Consider the following 15,449-nt stretch of genomic DNA (forward strand, 5'->3'; position numbering starts at 1 on the left):
TCAATACTGACATTCCTAAAATAATTTTTACCAGGACTCACAGACATGGGAATTATAGAACTTTATGCTGATGGTATCTGGCAGACATACAGTTTTTAAATCACTTGGACTATTTTTGTTTTTACAGTTGTGGCTCCACTTCCTTCTCCTAAATTTCCTTTCAAAGACTTCGCAGAATTTTCTTTTAAGTTTCCCTGCCTTCTATTGTTGCTCACAGATTTTATTAGTCTCAAAAACCCCACAATCCATCCATAAGAATGTAGTCATCTCATCAAACCATGTCTTTAATTTGATCTATCTGGAAAGCAGTTACTACCACACCACCCTCCCCATCTTTCTCCTAATCATTATTTCAATTTCTCCTAATAATTATTTCAATTTTTAACTGTCAAGAATTTTGACAAAATTTCTAATTTTGCACCCAGAAGACCACTTGTGTACAGGGAAAAAAAATACTAGAGAGCTCCTGCCCATGTTGTGTTGTGCCAGTATTGTGTTTCAGAGGCCACTTATTTGGGAATAAACAGGCACAGGTCATTGTTTCTCCCTGCTCCCACCACACAAGCCTTTCCATTTATTTCCTGTATAAAATGCTGCATGTAGGACTGCAAGTGTAACTGGAGGAAACCCTGTGGCTCCACGCCAGGCAGGTCTTTCACCCTCTGTGACAGAGAATTACCAGTATCTCACGTCTATGCTGCAGATTCCTCTTACAGCTCCCTGCCTCTGCAGGCAACCAGGGCAGAGCAAGGGGAGAGACCGAGCTACGTTATCAGATACCAGGTCCACTCCTGGAGGAAGATATCCAGGGACTAGGAAACAGGGTAACGAGCTCCACATTTCAGTGACCTGGCAAGCCACAGGGACTGGGGTAAGAGAACACATCGATGGAGGACACAATCAAGAGGGGCCCCCACGTCAACTTATTCCCAATTGCTAAGCCTAGGCTAAATGTATGAGACCTGATTACAAGCAAAAGAACAGAAAGGCAAAGTGTTCTGGAGAACTGCGGTAGCCTGGGATTGCAAGCAGCCGGTCATCTTCAGTTTGGCCGCAGATGGATCCAGTCACAGAATAACCACTGTTCCTAAACTGTAGATACTGACTTTAGAGCATCTTATGCTTACAAAGCCCTCACCAGTTCCGGAGAGGTCAGTGCCTTCATTCGGTGGAATGAAAGGAGAAATTTTGGGTAAACTTAAAGCAACGAGCTATTAAAAATGAGAGTTTTCCATCACACTTGCAGCACACTGAGAGAAGCTATAAATCCTGGTTCAACCAGCACTTTACATCACACAACAGTGACCAGATCTAAAGCCAGATCCAAGTTGTGGTGAGGGGAGGGAAAGATGGGAGGGCTTATAAAATCCATGACTATATACTCTGTCCCTATTCCATTTTATGGTGCTGGCTGCTGGAATTGGAGAGATTTGTCTTGGCACAGAGAGGTAAGCAAAAATCAGATAGGTACTAAGCATATGACCTTGTGTGAATGGATTACTGGAGCCCACCTCGGAGATTGAAAAGAAAACTAGTGAACTGGACTTAAGTTTTAATGGCTGGCAGGGAAGGGAGGGACAATGTGCAAAGACAATGTGACTTGAAGCTGGAAACATGGGACTAAAGCAGAAGGGGAAAAAAATAAATACTGCCTGCCCTGAACCACAGAAGTAACTGACACTGCAACACGGGCATGTGCCCAAGGCTGAATTTTCTTTTCCACCCCAAACACTGTACTTTTCAGTTGTGCACAGATAGTCCCTTTAACACCTTAACACTTCCTAAATGTTTTGTATTTTGGTGCACAATTCAACCATACTTCAGGTGTTATTACTTATGCTAAATTAATCTGTGGCCCCGTGGTGAGCTTTTAGACTTTAAATCAGACACTGGAGAATGTCTTTACTGAATTTCAATTTCTTGCAATTGAAACACCTAACCAAAAACAAAAGGTCAAATTTGTTTTAGGAAGAAATACATGATCTTCTACAATTCCTCTAATTTCAGAAGTAGAACACCACATTTAGTAGCTACATTGAGGCGTATCAGAAAGAAGGTCACCATTGTAACTCTGCTTTCAATATTCCTATATCCTGTGTTTGTGCAGGTGCTCCCTTTATCAGGAATTGACAGAGCAAAGCTGTCTGGGGTTCCAAGGATTTTCAATAATTATATCTCAGTGTAGTTGACAGTAGTAGCTCTAGGACTATACTTATTTGAACAAGTTGCCCCGTTAAACTGCAGAACATCTGATGGCAGCCCAGCTGCTGAGAGGATAAATCTCTAACGAAAGGTTAATGTCCTCCAGCTGAAGAAGGCTCACTGTATAACTGATGCACTCAGCCAAGCCACCAGTCTTGAGGCAATCTGCATGATTTATCCTTAAAAACATGGGAGCCTAGGCCCAGAATTAAAGGAGAGCCTCACAGGGACTTCAAAGAGGTCAGAAATATGAGTACACCCTATACATCACCACCTGCTGAAAGGGCAGATTGTGTCAGTGCTCAAAATTAAACTGGGAGCATTCATCTGTGTCACTATGAAAGGATCCCTAAGGCTAAGTGATTTTAGTTAATGTAATTAACCATCAGGGTTTACAGCATTCCTAGAACACATAAAACTGGAGAGATCATTCACTTTTGGTAGGCAATTAACCTAATTTGTCTAATTAAGTTTCAGAATAATCTTTCTCCTCCCAAAGACACGCTGCTAGGGAAGGTAAAAGCCCCATCACTACCCTGGTTTGAGGCTCCTACAAAATAAGATGTCATAGCTCTGTTTGGGACAGAACAAAACATTTTATTTTCAAAGGAACTTGGTATCATCTACAAGCAGGCAAACTGGATGTGTCAAATAAGAGGATACTTCTTTAATGCTGAAAAAATTAAAAGCTGTGGAGGACCCAAGCTTTTTAGTTGTAGATTCTTCCAGGTCATTATTTTTGTACATTGCCTGTCCTATATGTGAGAATTCTGGCTCGATCTCCAGACTCCCAGGGAGTAACACATGCCAGGAATGCATATTTTTAAAACTGGGAATGTTTTCAAGGTATTTTGGCTCGTGTGAATAAAATGTTAAGGTACCAGCAAGCCAAGAGGGAAAGCTGTCACCTTACCAAAATCTGAAATGCTTTGCTAGCTGTTCTCCCAGAACATAGGGACCCTAAAAGAAAAATATTAGTATGAAACCTGGGGAGTGAAACAAGTTCTCCAATGTCAGGGACTGCACTGCATCTCACCTTTGCAGCAAAAAGTAATCAAATACAGAAATGCCACAAGGACTCTAGTGAGTCTATAGGGCCTGTTCTCATAAATTGCACGACACTTACTGAATTCCCTTCGTAATACAAAGAACCTCTTCATCCAGCTGGGACTCCAATCTGTTGTTCCATGGATATTAGGCATACCAAAAAAATGCAATATAGAGATTAGTGACCTAGGATTACTGGCAAAGATTTTTCTATTGCAGTTGAGACTGGATGGAACAAGAGGCAAAGTCAGATCTACTTTTCCCACAAACACACGTGTAATGGCACTTCAGAAATCAAGGTAATGAGGAACGCTGGAAATGGGAACCCACTCAAAATCTGATTTCAGCTTTTAAGTATTACGTCAACTACACAACCATATTTATGACTAGTTAATATACTTGCTTTCTACCCTGCAGCGATAATTTGTGGCAAGTGATACCTGGCTTTTTAAGCAGAAGTCATCACCTGTAAATTCAGCTAATTCAACTATTTATGTTTAGCCTATTTCCTACGGAAATTAAGTCTCTGCATTCACACCATTCCTCCCAATCTATCAGCAATTCAGAAGAAACAATGTGGTTTTGTAAGTGGAATCAAATAGATCTCTTTATGATCCAATCAGGCAGGTCATGTATAGAAGCCCTGCCCACCCCCCAGTCAGGACGATTACCATTGATCACCATTCCAGAGAATATTTACCACACTGACAACTGCCTGGGCGGGTGTCTCTCAAAGGCATCGATGTGATTAAAGCAGCACTTGGCATTGTGTTAAATGCTAAGTAACATAATTACTTCAAGAGAGAGAACATTATGGTCAAAAGCATAAAAAAGGCAGAACCAAGATCACAGCTTTAAAATTAAGAAATTCTAACAGTTTGCTGGTTTTAGCTGGAGTAGAGTTCATTTTCTTCATAGGAGCTACTATGGGGCTGCGTTTTGGGTTTGTGCTGGAAACAATGTTGATAATTCAGGGATGTTTAGTTATCACTGAGCCCTGCTTACACAGAGCCAAGGGCTCGTTTGCTCCTCACCCCACCCTGCCAGCGAGTGGCTGGGGGGGCACAAGGAGCTGGGAGGGCACACAGCTGGGACAGCCGACCCCAAGAGACCCAAAGGATGTCCCAGACCATATGGCCTCATGCTCAGTGTATAGAGCTGGGGAAGAAGGAGAAGGGGGGGACGTTCAGAGTGAGGGCGTTTGTCTTCCCATGTCACCGTTCCCGTGACAGAGCCCAGCTGTCCTGGGGATGCCTGGGTATCCGCCCGCCATGGGAAGTGGGGAATGAATTCCTTGTTTCACTTTGCTTGTGTGCATGGCTTCTGCTTTCCCTAGTCAATTGTCTTTATTTCAACCGGTAAGTTTTCTCACTTTTACTCCTTCGATTCTCTCCCCCACCCTGCTGGGGGGAGTGAGCAAGTGGCTGTGTGGGGCCTAGCTGCCAGCTGGGGTTAAACCACGACAAACAGCAAAGATACTTTAGCAAGTCAACACTGATTTCATTAAAGCATTTTAAGAAACATGGGAAGGACAGAGGAGGGGACTCTCCATTCCAACCATTTCTTGTCCAAAGACAGAAACATAAACTTTTCATACTGTCCAAGATTATTTTTAGGTAAGACAAACGTAACGTACCACCTGCTTGCAAAGCTAATGCTACCACTGTGCTGCAAGCTTGAGAGGCCAATGGTGATGTTTTAGAAAATGCTTTCAGATTTCTCATGCTAATAGTGACAAATTTAACAAAGTCTGTACTTACACAGCATATAAAAGATTAACCTTCAAGCTGGCTCTCAAGTACAACTTCAAAAACCGCAGGCTACAAACTAACAGGTCCAGCTTGCCTTTAATCCAACATTCAATGTTCCAATTTGAATCTGAACAAAAGAAAGGGATTAAACATTTGTGAACTATATTAAAACAAAAAAACTCAAATGAAGAGCCAGGATAAAGTTCACTCACAAAGAGAGGACAAGTAACAGATATTCCTGAAGGTGAGGCTGGACCACAAGTGTGTAAATATTTATGAATAAGCCTTGCTGAACTGGGCAGCAGTATATGCCCTTAAACACTCCACTGCTCGGAGACTGTGGTTTACGGGGGGAGAACAACAACCTCAGAGAAAATAATTCAAGCTAATCCATGTACAGATATTTACTAAGACATCACAATCCAGGCAGAAAAGATGGCACTTGCTCTCCATGTTCCCTGCCTCCTGAAGGAGTTTAGAGCCCATATCCACAAAAGTATTTAAAATATTTCTCATAGTGCCTAAGCACCTTTGAAGATCTGGGCTTGCATCCTCATATGCAGCACTACATATTTTATTCAGAATTCCCCTAGAAAGACAGCCAACTTTTTTTTTTCCCCTTTGAAACTGTGTTATATAAATTCCTTCATCTTCCACTACAGACTTCTGTGAAGAAGGATTTTACCATACTGTGTTGTCTGCTCTGGATAAAAATGAATACCCATTAATACAACCCACACCCCCACCTCCCAAACAACAAAAAGCCCCAACCATTTCTTGAAGAATTAGTAACTTCTTATGCCCTTAATTGGAAAACCTACCTATTTCCTGAGAAGCAGAGATAGTTATTTCTGAAGGAATAAACTTCCTTGCTTGCATGCTTGCTCTGTACAAAGAGCAATCAATGTTGTTATCACTCCAAAGGCAACACAGAAAACTTTCTTCATTCATTAGCAAGGGAGGCTTGGTTTCGGATGCTCCATGCTCTTTCCTCAAAGCAGACGAGCTCTCTACAACTCCAGCGGAGAAAGGACTCAAAAATGTCTCGTTCAGCAGCATACAGGGTAATGTAAAGTTTCTGGGAGGAATTTGATGGACCATACAGTGGGCAACTGCCATTTGAAGAAAGTCTGCAAATATCAAAGATAGCACAAATAAAATAAAAAGTTCATATTACTTGACAGTGAAAAGGGAGTGGTTGATGTTATACAGAAACATATTGATTACATAAAAATCTGACTATTTCCAGGGGCTATTCTCCTCTGAGTTGCAAACAAAATTACTAAAAACATCCCCTCTGAACTGGTGTCACAACTGACGATGCCAGCCTTCTCCCCCAAAGTCACTACACCTCACTTTCTGTTTTCGCAACTTCTTGAAATTGGTCAAGACCAAGACTGTAGGGGAAGCATCTCTTTGGGGTAAATTGCCTTATATTAATTCAAAATACAGCAAATCCTAAACCTAAGTTGACACACTATACAGGAATGAGTCTCATCTCCCTCTGCAGTGCTGGGACACTTGCAATCCAGCTCTTACAACACGGCTCTGTTACCGTAGAAAAAATAATCCCATTGTAAATATAACACACAGTCACGTTGTAACTGTTAAATACCAAGGAATAGTATTACAAGAATATATTACTGGATGTAACCTCACAACCCCAGGGCATTATCTGGGAAATGAGATGTAGGAAAAAAAATAATCTTTTCCATCAGGCTTGGATTCTTCAAAATAAAATTGCTCTGACCACATTTTCTTGGTAAATCATAGCTTGAATTACACTAACAATGATTTTGAGAATGATGAGCATGTCGGTTTTGGAAACAGCTTACTGTAGAACACTGCGAGAATTTCAAAGATTAAAGCTCTAGTTACAGAAAGGCATGTGGGTCATTTGTGCACTTTGCATTTATCTTTTTGCTCACTAAGGCCATAAATATTTTAAGCAGTTCATGAGATAGAAATTAATTGATGCTCTATGCCTTGCAATAGCCGAAGAAAACCAGAATTTCTCTAGCACTGTTTGATTAATAGCACATAAGCTAAACAATATAAAACCACAAAATGCAAGCTTTTAAAAAAGTAGGTGCATGCTACCTTAAAAGCAGACACTGTGTTACTACACAGTGTGTTAAAGTGTTTTATTCTCTCTTGACACAGACTTTGTGCTGCCAGACTCCTGAAGGGTCCTGCTCTTTCCTCCTCTCTCATTTAAGAGTTTGTGCCTCTCTAAATATCAGCTTCATTAGGCCTCCCGGCTGCCTGCGGAGGATTCAGTTGACCAAACAGACTATTAGTCCATAACACATGATTTAAAAAGGACAAATAAGTGACATGACTGCTGGTGAAGCAGGACAGACGACAATCCTACTACCCAATTCACGGAGTCAACTGGGGGGGGGTGGGAAGAGATTCCTGCCAGTCATCTCTTTTTCTAAAGCACAACTGCCCCCTCACATATCACACCAGACAATCTCAGAAAATTAATTAAATCCTATAAAGTCAAAATGTGTGCAGCTACTTACCACTTCTGCAGAAGTGTTAAAAAAATAAAAGAACTATAATGCACTACACTACAGAGCATTTAGCATAGGATTGCTACAGCTCTTAACTGCCTGTTAATAAGCTACAGTGTAACAGTTCTGTCCATGACACAGACTCACAGGAGGCCACCACTGAGTTCTGTCCCTCAAAGAGCAGCTTTTTCCTCGTCCGGGTTAACAGGGCTACAAAGATGCCAGCCATGGCTATTTGCTTATTTGGAATCAGACGGAGATGGCCACTCAATAGATACAGTGACCTGCAGTCATTACAGGCCATCAGACAGCAGCAAACTGCTCTGAAGCCTAATGAAAACTCCCTCAGGCATCCAGGTTTTCTAATTAAAAGGTACAGAGTATGTTTAGATTACACAAGGTATTTAAAAGAAGAATGTCAACAGCTCACTAATTGATACTGAGTGGCTAAAGGTACATATATAGAAAGATAAAGGAAGATGTATATGTATACAGAAAAGATTTATATATATAAAAGATGTATATGTATATAGAAAAGATACAGAAATCTAATGATTTATTCCTCTTCTGTGAAGATACAAGGTGACACAAATTTTGAAACTAACATCAGTGGATTACAGCATCTGCTTTCTCCCTAAGCATCATCACCAAAAGTCTTCAAATATGGTTCTTATTTTAATCAAAAAAACGAAAGGCAAATACCAGCTGTCCCTGAACAGCACACACCAACATTGTTACAGACATTTCCCAATTAGAAAACCAGTTTATTCAATCTGACATTTGCAGTTAACTGAGCACCTTTAACAGCACTGTGCACATGAAAGCAGGAATGTCAGCTACCTAAAAAAGTGGAGCTCAAATTCAAAATTATACCCTGGCTACACTGAACTAAACAGAAACCTTGCAGCTCTGATGGAACCGGGATTTTCCCTTCTGCTTTTGGACCTGTTAGGGTAACCAAACAAATCCCCCATGAACTTCTACCTTATCAAATTTTGACTGGGGCATTTATTTGAATGAATCTTGACTCACCACATAGTTTCTTTCTACAGGTGTTTCCTGATCTTAAAAGCCAGCTGCACTGCTTTTGGGGATAAGACACATAGGCACAACCCTGAGAGTGTCAATATTTCAATTCCACACAATATTAACATCAGGTCCTTCGTATATTCTGCATGCATGTTGTGATAAGATACTAATTCAGTAGCATGACTTGACACACCACTGTAAAACAGAAATGGTGATTACTCTTCATTCTACATAATTTCCAACTTTTTTTAGTAACTTACCCAATAGCATAAACACAGTCAGGGTGATTTGCCAATACATCTTGTTTTGTAGAGCTGATCTGAAAAACATATAGAAAATTAGCTGAGAGCTGACAATTATCAGTCTATTATTTCACTATGGTTTCATTTTTGTGCACTTCAGTTAATTTGATACCCACACCTTTGTAAGCAGAAAGGAAGAACAAAATCAGAATATCAATGAGAAAAAAACATTGCTTAAAATATCAATTAACTATCTGTACAGCTCTTCTTTCATCATTAGAGCTATATAGTACCTCATTCTTTCAGGCTTTTGCTGATCATTGTTCACTTTCTGAGTTTGGTCATCTGAAAGGCACTATAAAGCCAAACAGAATGCCCAAGAGATACCCAATTTTTAAAGTGCAGCATACACAAAAGCACTTGGGCACCCATTTCAACAGTGAAGACTTCACTAAATTTTACAGTAACTGCTCTTTCATTTCAGGTACTTTGTTTTTTTTTTTAATTTTCATCCCATAGTTATATAAATTATGTTAAAACCCATATACAAGCATTTTTATACTTTAAAAAAAGCTCAGTAGAGGATATCAGAGCAAAACATACAGACTTTGGTTGCCACTGTAGTTACTCAGATCTGAATGATTAGTAAAATACACAGCTCAAGTCAGATAGAGAATGCTGGGGCAAGAAATAAGATTTAGGCAGTCCCTCCAAAGTATTCACATTCCTTAAATATTTCTGAGAACCATTTCCTTGAGAACGTCTCTGCTGCCAAAGGAGCTGGTGCCAACGCAAGATAATCCACTGGCCTTTCAGTCTGGGGGTGCATGTACTGTACTACATATACATACGATACGTACAGATTACTGAGGTGGGAGAGGCTCCATACCAGAAGGAAAATGTTATGGGGCACAGAAGACCGGAAGGAGAGAAAAAGGGTGACTCCTTCCTGGGTTTTACAGCTCCTGTTAGTGCACAACCAGGAGTACATCCCCATTGGCCACCCAGGGCAGTGCCTCAACAAGCCCCTGCAGAGCGGAGGGTCAGTCCCACAGAGGAACCAGCGGCTGCTAATAAAACCAAAGAATTTGGTTACAATAAGGAAAGCTGCCCTCTGCTCAGAGCTATCCCTCCTTTCCTTTTTGCCCTCACCACAGACTTTGATATGATCATCCCGTGCCCCTGAGGCTGCTTTAAGCCTCGACCATGTCAAGGCAGAGGTGATTCCACAGGCATTGCTGTTTACCTGAAGCAGCAGAGAACTGACCAGTGAAGTTACAATATTTCAGTATTCGCCGTTTTTTGCAAGCTCTCCCACAAGGAAAACCCTTGCAAATTTAGCTGGGGCTGGAGCCGGAGACAAGCCATTTCTTCAACACAGACCATCTTCATTTTGATCTGCAAAATGAGTCAGTCCCATCTACTTTTGTCCCCACTCCCCTGGGATATAATGAGTATATTTTAAGCTACATTTTGAGCAGTTAAAGAGGAAAGCTCAAAATTTCAGAGGCAGTGCTTCACAACCCCTACTTCAGAGGAAAATTTGCCTCTCAGCACAGCTGTTAGGAGGCCAACCTTACCTGTACCTCTTCCATTAGCCCATCTCCTAATAGGTGAGCCATGAAGGCCAGAGGAATTATCTAGCTACAACCTTCTATTAAGTCTGTCATTTCACAAAAATACAGGCTGGGATTACTTCCAAAAGCCTATAACCAAAGTTACTTGTTTTGTTCCCAAGTTTCTGACTGAAGAAAGAAAAAGCCCTTTGAAAATAATTTACTTGACACAAGTGCACACTATTCATACTATTAAATGTATGGTTTAATGAAAAACAGTCCATGTTCCTCTTTTAAAGGTGCAACAAAAATTTGCTGTTCATCACTCAACCACTTCCCAGTATGAAAATGGCAGAGATTAACTTCCATATGTTGTACAAGAAAATCAGACATATATTTCAAAAGGTTACAAAGTTGTCAGTATGTCACGGAGTTATTACAAATGCTTTAAAGCTCTCACTTTCAAAACAAGTAAAAAATTTCCACCATCAAAAGCTTTAAATAATCCATAAAGTTATGGTCCATCCCTTACTCTCCCACCATAGACACTGCAAGAAGCAAAAGCTGTCACCCAGATACCTCAGCCCCATTGCTCCTAGATGTTTGAAGGAAAAAACCATTATTTTGGTAACTACACATATTTTGTTGTACTATTTCAAAGCAGAAGGTGAAACATCATCTCTCGTTTGTTCCTGGAAGAAGCCAAATAGGTGTGTTAACAGCAGCTGCTGTGGTAGTTTCACCCATGCAATACCTACTGTACACTAAAAAGAAAGAAAGCACAGATCCCCAGAACCACGTACACCTCGAAGAGGGGAAGTTATAATTACGTAGTCTACTGAAGATAAAGGCATTTTCACTTCCTGCTGCCATAAAAATCACCAGATAGAGCAATCAAATTCTGATATCAGCACTGATTTAACCACAATTAACAGTATTTGGGCCAAAAAGCAAAAATACAATTCATACCAGCTCAAGACATCTTCTTTTCCTACTTCTATTGCATCAATCGAAGCTGAGTTTTACAAAGGTGTTATTTTTCAATCCTGGTTCCAACAACATCCATGAACAAAAAATAGTGCTGTACATGATCAAAAAGCTTCATGTCACCAGTATTAGCTCTGTTTCTGTTCAAAGTTCAGTATCGCTTGTGTAAACTTTGCACAGGAATTGGGTAAAAAGAGATGCCTACAGATAACAAGATGAATGTACTACCGGACTGGACAGGACTACCTGGTATCTTTTCTAGTGAGAATACTGAATTTACCAGAGTCCTAACTTCACTGTAAGAAAGAATACAAGTTTTACAAGAACAGTTACAGGGACCAGGAAGTTAAATAAAGGAGAATTATTAAAACTTGTAACTATAGCTCTGTCCCGGAGAGACTAAGTTAACACAGCAAGCACATATGCATGGCTGAGGAAGTATCCATAGAAATAGAAGGTATCAGAGCCCATTTTAACGCATTTATCTTAAGATACTGCATTCTGAAAGCACCAACTTTGCTGCTGCTATGTACCAGAAACTTTCCAATTTCATACCTAAATAGTATGTTCCTCTCCATGCTAACCACTGTACAAAAAACTTCAGTAAGGAGAGTCCCCCTCATAACAAAAACATCCAATTTAAAGCAAAGCACAGCAGATATGACAAGCAAGGAGGACAACAATGAAAGTAAGATCATTTTTCTTTACAGGCTGGCTGAGAAGTCACACAATCCACTGGCATATCAGCATGGGAAATGTTTTCAGCACAGCCTGAAACAAGCACGGCTAGTGATCCACAGACACCTGCTCACTGGGCACAGAAAATGTACTGAAAGTTTTCCTTTTCCTTCTGAAGCTGTCTTTCTTTTTTTTCAGTTTCTTGTCTTGACAACTTACATTTCTGCATGTCTCCTTTCTGAACTACAAAAAAAGGGTTAATGTGAAGAGAGTACTGCGGTATGAGGCAGGTCTACCTGTCGAGTTGGAACGGCAGTGAACAGAGGGTGGCACTGGTGACTAAGAGTGTCAAATCTCTACAACTGCGCTGGACTCAGCAAACTAGCACAACCCTGACACCACTAAACTCAACTGTAAAATTCTCACCGACTTTTACAGGGACAAAGAGACTAAATGAGCAAATGTTGCACGATCAGAGCTTTTTATGTTAGTGGTTTCCAATACACAGGTTCAAAGCCCACAGAACTTTGTAGAACCTCAGTTGCCAGGATCTCCTATTTCTCCTCAAGTCATGTGCCACACGTTGAGGGTCTGGAGTTCTTTTTTTCTTTTTCTTATTCCCACCATCCCCAAAAAAACAACAACAACAGCTGCTAGTTAATGGGAAAGAGGAACATAATACTGCAAGCATACAAACTGTCCCTGACTTTTACAAGCACTCCACTACAGCTGTTTTTGAATATTTAAAAGATCTCTATTAAGCATAAAAATATTTTACGACACACTACATCTTCTGGCCTGCTCGTTAAGGGTGCCGAGGGCTTTCCAGTCCTGTTCGTTTGGCAAGATCAGTGGTTCTCAGTCAGCCCTCCTGCGCATGGAATTTCATTGCATTTATTTAGTCTAGTAGTAAATGTTAATAAAGAGTTCAGAGTAAATGGAACATACAAAATAGTAATGAGTACGACTTGCATTGAATAGTTTTGCTTTCTAATACGAAAGCTTTAACCAAGGGGACCCAAGCTGCATGTCTCCCCACCCACGAAGTACAGTAGAAGCAGCAGCAGAGCTGCCCTCGTCTCGCTTGTCCACGACCGCTGGGCGAAAGCACAGCTACAAAACCAGGCTCCCAGTCTGCTGACAGAGCTTCTCTTCTGAAACTCAACTGCAGAACACCCCAAACTTTAGCATTTCTCCAGGTTGTACAATTTCTCGATTGTACTGAAACTACCCCCTCATTTCACAAACATCCACGTTGCATAAAGACAGGTTCCAGAGCTGGGAGGCAGGGGATCCGGCAGCACAGCAGCTGAATTTCTCCCTGCATCTCCACTAAGACAGCACTAAAGTTCATGCACACTCATGACATGCAATTCGAGAGACTTAAAATCAGGAATATTTATGAAAGTTAAGTCAGCAATAAAGCGTTTTTAATAAGTGCTCTCCCACTGCTTTTCACTGACGAACATACATTTGTTTTTCCTTACATACAGCTGTAAGCAGAGCGCCTCTAATTATCTGACACTTAAAGCTCTTTCATATTATAGCCACACTTGGGAGTTAAGGGCTCTCAGTGTTTTCATTATTAACTCTATTTATAAATGCTGTGTCAATAATTAACACTGCATTTCCAAAGTGCTCTTCTATCAGAGCGGGCAATAATGGCTTCTGCAGCATCAGTGATTCACAACCCACGTTCCTGGAAATTTTTTTTTTCTTTTGCTTCAGACACTAAGCCTCAAGAGAAAATAAATACAAATAAAAGCTCTGATTTGGGTACACCATCCCAACCTGCAAAGTTGCCGGGTCCTTTCGAGAGCTGTGGAAGAAGGATCGTCCCGCGAAGCGGCAGGGAGGGAGGGAGGGAGGGGAGCAGGCAGGGGCCCCCAGCCCCACGGCTGTCACGCGGGGAATTAAAGAAACGAGATAAAAAAGTAAATTCACCGACCTCCTTCGCTTGGTTGCCGGAGTCACGCCGCGGGGGTCCTCATGTCCCGCCGGCCGCCCTGGCCCGCTGGCACCCAGCGGCGCGGCCCCCGCCCGCTCCCCTCAGAGCCCCGGTGCCGCCCGCGGCCCCGCCTCGTCCGCCGGCTCGCCAGGGCGGCCCGCCCCGCCCGCGCTCCCGCCCGCGCTCCCGCCCTACCTCACGACTCGCCGCCGGCGGCCAGGAGCCCGTTTTGCCCCCCGTAAGCCCCCGGGGGCTGGGCCCGGGCCCGGCCTCTCCTCACACACAAAATGGCGGGAGGGCGCGTTTCAGGGTGAGGGTCCCCGTCAGAGCGCGGGTCCCCTTCAGAGCGCAGCCCGAGTCCCCTCACAGCGCAGGGATGGGAAGGTGTTTCCCCTTGCGCACTTTGTCACAACTAGCACGTTTACTATATAAACTAAATAAAGTTTTCTGTGAGGGTGGTGAGGCCCTGGCACAGGCTGCCCAGAGAAGCTGTGGCTGCCCCCTCCCTGAAAGGGTTCAAGGCCAGGTTGGACGGGGCTTTGGGCAACCTGGGCTAGTGGAAGGTGTCCCTGCCCGCGGCAGGGGGGTTGGAACTAGATAGTTTTTAAGGTCCCTTCCAACCCAAACCATTTTACGATTCTATGATAGATCCTTCAAAGAGCTCAGAGCCGCTGAGGTGGGATGGGTGTCAAGCCGGTACAGGGTGGATGGGCCGCGGTGGGGCACAGGAGGTGAGTCCCCCTGAACCCAACTGCCGCTGTCACTGCGAGTTGTCACACTTTCAGCGCAATCCCAGGTCAGAGCTACCCCATCATTTGTTCTCCTACTCCTTTGGCAGCCACCTCTAGCTGCCTGCCAACACGAGCTGCCAGCAGGTTAAGCTGTAGTGCTTCACCCCGACAAGTAAATTAAGCCACATGGCATCGCTTCTCTCTGCCAGAAAGTGTACAAATAAAAGTGCTTTCACAGAAAAGCTTCCACGCATCCTTGCACATTAAACCTTGTCTTGCTTCCCTGCCCAGCCGTCCTGACGCTGCTGCTTCGCGTGGGAGGCGTTGCAGGAGTTTGTCCAGGAGAAGTTCAGGGAGAACGGAGAATGAATATTCAATTTTTTTCCTCTTCTGATAGCCTAACACATTATCATTATTACAGAAAGAAATTTAATAACAGTTCTTCTATTTTTTTTTTTTTTTTTAACACATGGACTATTTTACCTAGAGAACCTTCAGGGAACAATCAGTGCTGTCTGGATCCACACAAACATTTGTTAAGAATTTAATTAACATTCAACTCAAGTATTCTGGTTAGAGGTTTTAACAGTGGAGGCTGTACAAAATAGCCAATTATTAATGTAAAAGGTGACATAAACCAGAAGCATAGGAAATGCTTTCTGACTATTAAACCTATTCACTGTATGTCCCAAGGATCTCTGGGTTTTCACAGAATTATAAACATAAACGTTGTAGTTATTATTCATAACACAAACATGC

The 15,449-nt window shown here is 42.2% G+C and overlaps 1 protein-coding gene across 1 annotated transcript in view; it reads right to left on the bottom strand.

Annotated features, from left to right (window-relative positions):
- The window catches only part of LEPR (leptin receptor), a 32,398-nt gene extending 23,539 nt beyond the window's left edge, over nt 1-8,859 (bottom strand). Inside the window, exons 1-3 of the mRNA XM_074833170.1 lie at nt 8,809-8,859; nt 5,822-6,130; nt 5,010-5,127 (exon numbers count right to left, since the gene is read on the bottom strand). Coding sequence (XP_074689271.1) covers nt 5,010-5,127; nt 5,822-6,130; nt 8,809-8,848 — 467 coding nt within the window. The 5' untranslated portion in view covers nt 8,849-8,859. The remainder of the gene's footprint in view (nt 1-5,009; nt 5,128-5,821; nt 6,131-8,808) is intronic.
- Nucleotides 8,860-15,449: the final 6,590 nt, after the last annotated feature.

This window comes from Strix aluco, chromosome 8 (assembly GCF_031877795.1).
Source record: "Strix aluco isolate bStrAlu1 chromosome 8, bStrAlu1.hap1, whole genome shotgun sequence".
Lineage (NCBI taxonomy): Eukaryota > Metazoa > Chordata > Aves > Strigiformes > Strigidae > Strix > Strix aluco.